Raw genomic sequence first — 9834 nt, 5'->3', positions numbered from 1 at the left:
TAGCACTTGCCCCTGTCCCCTGCCCGACTCTGGGTTTCTGAGACACCGCAGAGATAGGACATGGCTTTTGTTTTCATTACCATTTAATTGCTGAAATGAAAACTGCAATTACTGAGCAGTTTATACATCTCCATGTGCTTCAGGGATGCTGTCCCTGGCACATTTGCTATCCCCATTTGGACAATTCACCCATAAAAGCATCAGACTCGCCTGTATTATATGTGGAAATCTGCAATGTCATCCTTTGTGCAAGGGATAAAAATTCACCCTGGGGTGCCAACTTTAATAAGGCTTAATTAGACCAATTTGTAGTAAGCTGATGTTTCCACTCTGCAATTTGACAAGCAGCTTGAGCTAGTTCACTACATTTTTATGTTCAGGAGTTTCTGTGTCTCAAACAAAAGGTCAAATGGAACATTAGATTCTATCCAAAGGACTCCCAAAGTAATAGTGACTTTCTGTTGTCTTTTGTGTGTGTGTGTGTGTGTGTGTGTGTGTTTTGTTTTCCTCTGTTTATTAGAATGTCCTTACTGATGCTAAAAGGTGATCACGGGGCACAGGTTAAGTCAGATTCTTACATGCTGTGGTCTGTCCATCCTGCAGCCTGTCCATCTTATGTGGTACAGGAGGCACATCCAGCTGGTCACCACATGTGCAAGACCTTGCTAGTAGCTCACAGCCCTCTTTCCTACAGAGTCAGAGAATGACTTCACAGTCCTTGATACACAAACAATAACTGAAAATCACCTGGAGTCAGCTTGTGAGATAAACTCTCTTGCCCAGGGATGACAAGTATTTTGTATATATCATCCTTGGATTCGAAAACCATTTGCTTAAACTATAGTATCATTCAGATGTGCAATAAAGTTGATGTCACAGAGTCATACTTTGATCCTGTATCCCTAGGATTTCATTCAGGCCTGTCAGAATAAAAAGTCTTGCGAAATTCACTCATTTTTCTGTAAGAAAATTGCTCAGGCTACTACTCTTCAGGAGAAAGGGGATCTGGGTCGGGAAACATGAAGATAAAGTTGAATGACCTTTTCATTCTTCAACAAACTTTTGATATTAGAAGTTCTAGGCACTCACCTAAAAATGGAAGAAATGTTCTACAAACAAGAGATTGCAAAAAAGTGTCCAAGTGCCTGTGGCAATTAGAGCCAGCCCTCTGTGTTGGTCTGCTAGGTGGGGTCTATATAGTGTCTGCACTGCTGGGGCATCAAAAGGCCCACCTGCCCTCCAAATATTTCCCCTTCTGATCTTATTCAGTGCCTAAAATGGCCACATTACAACTGGATCATTGGTTAAGGATGCCAAATGCCAGAAGACCCAAAAGAAGCAAAAGAAAATATGGTGACTGACACTGACAATGCATAGACCTCAGACCAGCACAAATATATTGCTGGCAAATTGACTTGGGAGGAGGAGGAATCAGGTCAGCTACATTTTTTTAAAGTGCCAGGAAAGAACTAGAGCATAAAATGCCACTGGGAGGGCAGGCCAACTTGAAACAACTCCATTTAAGGCAAGGAGCAGAGAAATACAAGGAAGAAAACAAGCTGAAGGGTGGAGGCAGGAGGCAATTATAGAGGGGCAGGGGTTATAAATTAATAAGTGATGTGACAATGCCTTGTTAGTCCTGGTGGAAAATCTCAGAAAGCTATGCTGGAACCTGTTTCACCTAATGAAAGAATTGCCTTTGGCCCGGCTCTATTCTAACTGCTGGGCTTTGGCTGGAAATGCTAAGATCCTGTGGTCTGTAAGTGGAGCCATTCTTTCTGCCTATTGGAGAACAAGCAGGAGAACCAAGAGCGAGGCCATCCCTGCAGGTTCACTGGACATCCAGCAGGAAGCCTCCCCAAGAACATACCCACCCACACCCACAGCCTGTGCCTAGAACACCTGCCACTGCCCAAGCTCTGAGTATCAAGTCCCCAACATCCAATCAGCCAGCACAGCCCCAAGGCCAGTCCATTTGAAGTCGGCTTGTATCCCCAACAGGCTAGACATTTGGACAATAGATCGCAGCTTTGACAGAGCTCAGAGGCTCCTTTTAGACAAGGGGACACTGTTCCCATATGTCACAAAAGACATATTCCTGAAAACAGCATGGTCACAGAGGCCATGCAGTTCATAGGATGAGAGTCTCAGAGCTGGATTTGACATCTTCCTAGACATTTGAAGGCAACACAGATACAGCACAGCCTTGGGAACCCCGTGTGGCAGGCTGTGGTGCAGAAGTATCCATGTGGCTGTATCTGCTGCAGCTTTGCTGTCTGCCTCACAGCCTCTCCCTGTCTCCTACTGGGCCTCTGATTTCATAATAAAAAAAAAGTCCCATGCTCAGGCTTGGAGGAAGAGAAACAAAGTAGCTTGTGCTACTGATACAGAGATAATAAGTGTTAAGTGATGTGAGATAAGTAATATGCATGTATGCTGCTCAGGCAAACATTTCCATATACTTGCTCTCACAAAACAGATAGCCCAAATAAGCTAGTCATCTGGACAATAAATCAATGGAACTAATTTCATGAAAAACAAGTTTTGTTTTGGAAAATTACACTCCAAACATATGCACTTGAAATCAACTGAATATGTACAATTGTGCATTTAATAAGTTAAATTAGGTAGAACTTAACTCCAATGAAGCATAAAATTCCCAAAGTTTGGAGACAATTTTTATTTTACTCAAACTTTTTTAAGATAAAAAATTAAAAAGTGCATACCATGTTATTCCTTAACATTTTTACAGTTTTTTCCCAACATAAAACTAAAGGAAATAAGTAGCAAATTCAGAGAGAATTCATCTGAAAAATGCCTCCCCTTATTCGCTGCCCTCTCCATTCCCAAACAAAAAGGAAAAGCTGATAAGTCCACCCTGACCCTCTAGAACCATTCAGGGACAGCAAATGCCTCCCAGCTGAGCTGGGGACATTCTGATGCCACCTGGACAGTTTTCTAGCTACCATCTTCATTTTCTTTAACCAAAGCAACCTGGACAGTCTGTGGCCCAAACTATGGCAAAGAAAAGAAAGGGTGAGACGGTCCTGCCTTGAGTCACTGATGGTCTCCACAGGCAAGCCAAACCCAGTTGGGGGTCTAAATTCACCTGCCATGATCTGGATGGAGTGATGTGGGCCAGCATGTTAACAGGTACCAGAAGGAATCTCCCTAATACATCTCAGGAAACCACAGGGTCAGGATGGGGACAGTGTGTGGACTCATCATGCAAATGCTGTAGCCCCTGCTGAGATGTTCTGATTCTGAAAACAGATATTCCCCCAAATACCATTCCCTAGTAAAACAGAACTGTGAACGCTTCTCCATGTGACGGAGCAGCCTGCCCTGTGTCCTTCCTGTGGTTCCAGGTCTGTGTGTGGAGTGGTGGATGCCGTGGATAAGTTGGCTTTCCCCTCCTTCCAGCATTCATTATTCTATCCCAGCCAATTATTTCAGAGAACTAGTGAAGTGAGCAAACAAGCTTAGTAAGACAGATTCCCCCTGGCCTGACTATCTTCAAGAGGGAACTGGAAATTCATTTGCACCGAGAGGATGCTTTGAATTGGCTTCTTCACAGAAGTGCTCCAGGGCTCAGAAAGGAGTACATCATATCACAGGGCAGCAGGCCCCGCCCAGGAGGGGCAGCAGGCCCCGCCCAGGAGGGGCGTCAGCCGGCCCACTGCCCCCGACTGCCCCCTACTGCCCCATGCCCGTTACCCACTGGAGCGAGAAGGAGCTATTCAGGATCCAATTCTTTAAATTACATGTAGAAACTCAGTGAAAATGACAACATAACAAATGGTATTTATAATCTTGGAGCCCAAGTGAAACTTTCATCACTGCAAACATTCCCTAAAGCCCCCAATTTCACTGCTGACTGAACCTTTCAGGTTTGTCGCCCGACCTCCAGTGGGAGGATGCAGAGAGGCAACTTAAATAAGTTTTTAAGACCTGTCCTGGGTTATGACACAAGTCGCTAGAATGTGACAGAATTGTTCCAACAGAAGGAACACTGATGAGCAGTGTTTTCTGTCCTTTTATCCATAGGTAAATGGATGATGACACTAGCAGGCCAGCGGTTGGGACTCTAAGCATTTTCTGACCATCAAGGCCCAGCCAAGCAAATTGGCATAAGCAGCAGTAGAATGTGACTACCTCAGGCAAGTTCTGAAGCCAGAGCCCCAGGAGGTCAGCAAAGGACCTCCCTGCTGTGCAGTGGGACCCTGGAGGTCCTAGAGAGCACCCTCATCAGGAGCCTCTCCCTTTCCCGTCCTCTCTACGTGCTCAGAGGATGGAGTAAGGAAATGCAAGCAGACCCTGGGGCAGGAGCAAGGTGGCCTCTAACAAAATGCCCAACCCCCTCCTGCTTATCCCACTAGAAATCAAGGAAGCTTGCAAAGGCCTCTCAGAGTGTAAGTTGCATCATCACAACTCAGAAAAGTTCTGTGAATCGGTTCCACCCCAGCAGTACAGAAAGCCTGTCGTTCCCTGCAGACCCATGCTGCCTGCTCACCTGTGCATTCAGCACCCAGACTCCTCCACCCCCGCCAGTGCATATGCCACACACACACCCCTCTGCATAGGTAGAGGCCATGTGTCTGCTAGAACTCATCTCAGTAGGCATTTTCTCTGGCAAGCCTTCCTTGACTCACTCCTAAGCAGAAAACCTCAAATTGTGCTCCCAAGGCCCCCATGGCTTGCATGGCCAGCCATGCGTTTCTCTATTTTACCACAAATCGTTCATCCCAGACTGTGATTGTCTTAGGCAAGATCATGTCTTGACCTAGTGTTCAGGACGTGTGTTGAATGAAAACAAACACAGCCTTACAGAAAACATCTTGGCTGATGACAGAAATCCTGCAGAGCCTTTCCCCAACACTTCGTCCTTTGTGGGGAACTGGTACCTCCACCGCCCAGGCTGTCCAGCCGGAAACTCGCTTATCCACTGCCCAGTCTGTCGCAAACTTCTCCCCTTCTCCCCTCCTACCTCCTGGTCTAGGGATTCACCATCTCTCACCTGGCCTATCTCAGCACTTTCCCACCTGCTGTTGACTAAAAGTCCCCCCTGCCTTCCACGGTCCCCGATCTCTCTGAAGCAAAATTCTTGTCATTCCCATTGCTTAATCCACCCCCCATTGCTAGACCTGCCCCGAGACAGACCTTCCTATCTGCTGCCTCACCCACTGGGGACTCATGTAGGGAACTGGTAACAGGGATGTTGGTATATTTTCCACTCTAGAGGCAGTTGGTTGGCACCTAAGATGTCCCCAGGTGTGACTTCTTGCTGCAAGCAATTCTGTTTATTTACTCCAGCGACCAGACACATGCTATTTTCTAAATGCACTGGGACATAAAAAGCTTTAGGTATGATTTCCCCAAAGAATAAAAGCCAGACTCTTTAGCATGACTTCAAGGTCCTTCAAGACCCCAGCCCCCTAATTCCTCCACCAGCCACTTCTCACGGCCACATGCTTCACTCCTGTCCGTCCGGCCACACCTCCCATGGCACAACCACAGGCACACAGGTGGGGAGCTGTGCTGCCTGGAGGTAGTGCTCCTTCTACCTGGAGCACTCTCCCTACTCTCCAAGGCCCCCTCAAGATAAATTCTCCATCCTTCTTCCCAACATTAACCTTTCCAAAGCTGGCTCGTTCAAAATTAATCTGAAAGGGAACCACATTAAAGATGGATCTCTCGTGTGTTTTTGTAATTCAGCTGGTTTAATTAAACCCAATGTAGCAGCGTGACTCTAACACCAGAAAGGTCTCCTTTTTGGAATAAATGTCTGGGTTCTCAGTTTGGGGTCGGCATGAGCACCAGCATCAGTTTCTTTTTCCTGTGGATTCCTTCCTGCTCACCTGAGCCTTGTCATTTCCCAGAATTAAAATTTCAAGTTCTACAAAGGATTGTACTTCAGGATTTGGAATCAGAGATTATTTTTGCTCACTCCTGTGAGCTATGTTTAGAGAAAGGTTGCTAATTTCAATGTCTTGGTGCCTATCCCCTGAGGCAGTCTCTGTCTCCCACACCAAGAGCTTTCCAGCTCATGTCTCTGCCTCTTGTCAGATGAATGTGAGTGACCAAGAATGGCAAAGGGAACAGAAACTTAACAAGGCTCAAACTTAACCAATTCCACAAAGAACAGATGCAACTACAGGACTTAATGTTTACTACGTTTTATTTATTGGCTCAAGAAAAAAATACGTTGACTAGCTACTAGGCTACTTTTCTTAATTAGGGTAAGGTATTCATGAATGTTTGCAACATTATTTTCTACACCTCTTGGTATGCCTGAAATATTTCATAACAGGGAGGACTTTCCCTGTCAAATTGCTTCGTCCATATTTAAGGAAAGCTGTGAGAAGCGTCAACCCACTGCACCCTTCTCGTTCTCCTTGGGAGGTGTCTCCTACCAGCTGGTGGGCAGATGTTCTGGAAACACTTATCCAATAGCAAGGGGGTGAGAGCTTTGCCCCAAAGAGTTGGTGGTTCTCTGTGTGCCACAGTTTTAACAAAAATTGCTGTTGTCAATGTCCATTAGCTATTTATCTTCCCAGTTCAAACTTCTTGGTTCTTATTTGCACAGGGAGAAGGGAAAGAACTTACTTTTACTAAGGACTAATGATGAGCAGTTAGAAGAATAATTGTGCTGGTTCTTCATCAAGGGTGTCGGTTTCTCCTCAAATTCAGTATTGATCGCTACCACCATCATCAGAGTAGGGATTCTATACACAGAGACAGGGAAATACTAACTCATCGTCTAGTTATTTATAGACCATGGAGCCCACAGTAATGGCTAACCTGGGTTTTGTGCACTAAAGGGGGAAGTAAAACATGTCTATCACAAGTTGTCTAACTCTGTAGGAGTTTGGTTTTGAGAATGCATCGAAAACGTCCCGGGCGAGTAGAGCAGGGCCATTATTATGACGTACTTGGTAAATTTCCATTGTGATAATCATTAGACAAAGCCACTAGTCAGGTCCAGCCCATGGCCAAGAACAGAATACGCAGACTATGATTTTCTCAGCCCCTCCCACTAGACAGCTGCTTATTTGGATGAGCAGGCCTCAATAAGCCTCTGCTGTCTCTGCCTTCTCTTTCTATTTGGATTAAGTTAAATCCCAGGATAAGGTGCCACACAAACTTTTTATAATCAAGCCATCCTAACCAATGGAATTGGTCCATGAAGAAGAGCCGTTATCATTCACCCACCAAGGCTGGCTATTATTATGAGTGTTGAAGAGGCTGGTTGGTCTTCCGGATAGTTAGTCCTCGGATGAATCATGAGCAGTAAATAGCCACCCACAGTTTTCCCTTCTGCTTCATTCCCCTTGTACAGCTCTCCCTCTTTTATAGAGGTAAATCCAGAGTTAGTGAAAAAGGAATGTAAAGCTAATCTAAAGATATCTGTCCACTTCACCAAAGATAGAAACCAACCCAGACAGGTCGATTTATTTGCATTACCCTTCCTTTCAGAACAGAATGGAAATAAGTGAGATTATGAGCACAAACCCATCTGCAGAACCTCAGTGTTACTGCCCAGGGTCTCCCCCGTCACCTGCACAGCCTGTTTGTGTTATAGATAAGGAAAAGTGAGGCCCCAAGTGCTTAAATAAAGTAGATGAGGCCACAAACCACACCTGGACACAGACACTTAAATCAAAATTCTCTTTTCAAGCGCAGCATGGGAACAATGACCTAGCTCCCCTCAGGCCCCAGAGACTGGGGTGACGAAGACCCAAGTACAACAATGCCAAAATCAAATGCCCTGGTACCGCAGCCAGTCGCCTCTATGGACTGTACTCTGAACTTTGTTCAGTTTACCTAAACAACTGGGGATTTTCCAGTGAAAAATCCAAATTAACATTTTAGCTGTCATGAATATATGTAAAGGGAACCCAAATGACTTTAACAAGCAGTGGAAACACGCTCACTGTCAAAAATTTGGAGTTTGTTTTGTCTGTTAATAATACTCTTTATAAAAATAAAGTACTGTAGGCTATGTAAATTATATCTAAATGAAGTTGTTAAAATTTCACTAATCTGAACTCGATATAGCTGATTTGTAAAGTATAATACAGGACATCTTGAATGAAAAAAATGCATTGCTTTAATTCTTAAGCCTTTTATTTGCTACAATGCAGAACATTTTACTTTTAGACATAGTGGGGTTTGGTTTTGCTGATATTTTCACCTATTCAACTGAACACAAGAGTCGAGAAAATTACATGGTAACTAGTAGCAACCTATCTGTAAATTTGGGCAAGTATATAGACCATTCTTCAATTGGACTGATGTTGCATCAACTGGTCAGTAAAGGCCTTTCTCTGTCTAATAATTGTGACATTCACCAAATCACTCTGGACAAGAATCTTGTAGAAATAATTAAAGGCTTTCATTTTATACATGGAAGAGCCATAAAATGTGGATGGCTTACATCAACTCATTGGATTTGCTCATCTTAAATTGCTCTGAGATTCAGAGAAATGAATATTTCTTCACATGTTATGCAACAGTTTCCCCCAAGGACCTTCTCATGCCCAATAAAATTAATGTGTCATCCAGACGCCCTTTAATCTGGATGCATGACATATAAACAGTCACTTCCGTCCTACACACTTACATAATTAGGAGACTCAGGGAATATGCAAAGATGGCAAGAGATCATTTGTTTCTTTGGCAATGACCTAGTGACAAATACATATTTCTTGGCAAGTAGCCCATAAGTTTTGGAATTATATCCAATTATATATGATGGCCTATTCCTTGCTTTACACGTACCGTAAGGGTTGGTCACCCCTCTCCTGCCATCTCTCTCAAGTAAACATTCCTTTCTTTGGAAATATGAAACGCTCCTAGATAAATACGCCCTTCTCCAGAGGAACACATTTCCCATTTGATTACAAATCCAAAGTCAGAGCTAAAAGTAATGCAGGCAGGCAGTTGAGGGTTCTTAGAAAACTTCCTTAAAATGACAAATGCATATGACATTAAAGCCATCCAATATGTCTACATGCCACCTTATTAAATTAAAAACACTAGTATATTTATACAATGTTTCCAATGGCTTATAGATTAGGATCCCAGAAATAAGATATGTCTTATAGCAAAAAATATACATATAGCAATCCACCTATAGTTTATATAAATGATGAAATGTTTTTGAATATATCTATATATCTATATATATACACATATATACTCTGTGTGTTGTGTGTATTTGCAGAATCAGGCACACAAATACTGCAGTCCTTCATTGGCTCTTCCACTTCAGTGTCAAGGACACCAGGTTTCAAAGTCTTAAGGATCGGAGCAAAGGTCACCGCTGAGGACAAAGGACGGGCTTGATGCACCTTCCCTTGTGAAGGACCAAGTTTGCAGGACAGTGGCAACCTGCAATGCATGGCTTACTGCATGGGCCAATCTCGTTCCAGTTGTCACAGGTCTTGACACATCCCGGGCCACAGGTATCATAGACAGCACCGTGCTTACACTGGGTGGCTGAAAAAGAGGAGACAGAGTTGTGACATGGAGAAAGGCCATGTTACTTCATCAGCAGCATGATCCATTCCTGCAGGCTCATGTCATTGCCCAGACCTGGCCACAGCACCGACCTGTCCATAGCACAGGCTCAGAATTGCCTTTTAACAAGGGAATCACAAACACCCAGCATTCCTCATACACTCTGGGAATTATCTATACAAATAGAACCCAAGATCTATTTGCTGGGCTAGTAAACTTCAACCAAAAAAAAATTATAAGCTGTGCACCAGCATGTCAATTCACTGAGGGCAGAATTTGCATCTGGTCTGCAGTCTCTAGCACCTATCACAT

General features: G+C 44.0%; 1 protein-coding gene across 1 annotated transcript in view; it reads right to left on the bottom strand.

The window, feature by feature from the left end:
• Positions 1–8092: 8092 nt before the first annotated feature.
• Positions 8093–9834, bottom strand: part of BMPER (BMP binding endothelial regulator) — a 258932-nt gene continuing 257190 nt past the window's right edge. The window contains exon 15 of the mRNA XM_012804345.2: positions 8093–9501. Coding sequence (XP_012659799.1) covers positions 9320–9501 — 182 coding nt within the window. The 3' untranslated portion in view covers positions 8093–9319. The remainder of the gene's footprint in view (positions 9502–9834) is intronic.

Source organism: Otolemur garnettii, unplaced genomic scaffold (assembly GCF_000181295.1).
Source record: "Otolemur garnettii isolate 467f Iridium unplaced genomic scaffold, OtoGar3 scaffold00028, whole genome shotgun sequence".
Classification (NCBI taxonomy): Eukaryota; Metazoa; Chordata; class Mammalia; order Primates; family Galagidae; genus Otolemur; species Otolemur garnettii.
The sequence above is the reverse complement of the archived record's forward strand: the minus strand, read 5'-3'. Positions and strand labels throughout refer to the sequence as shown.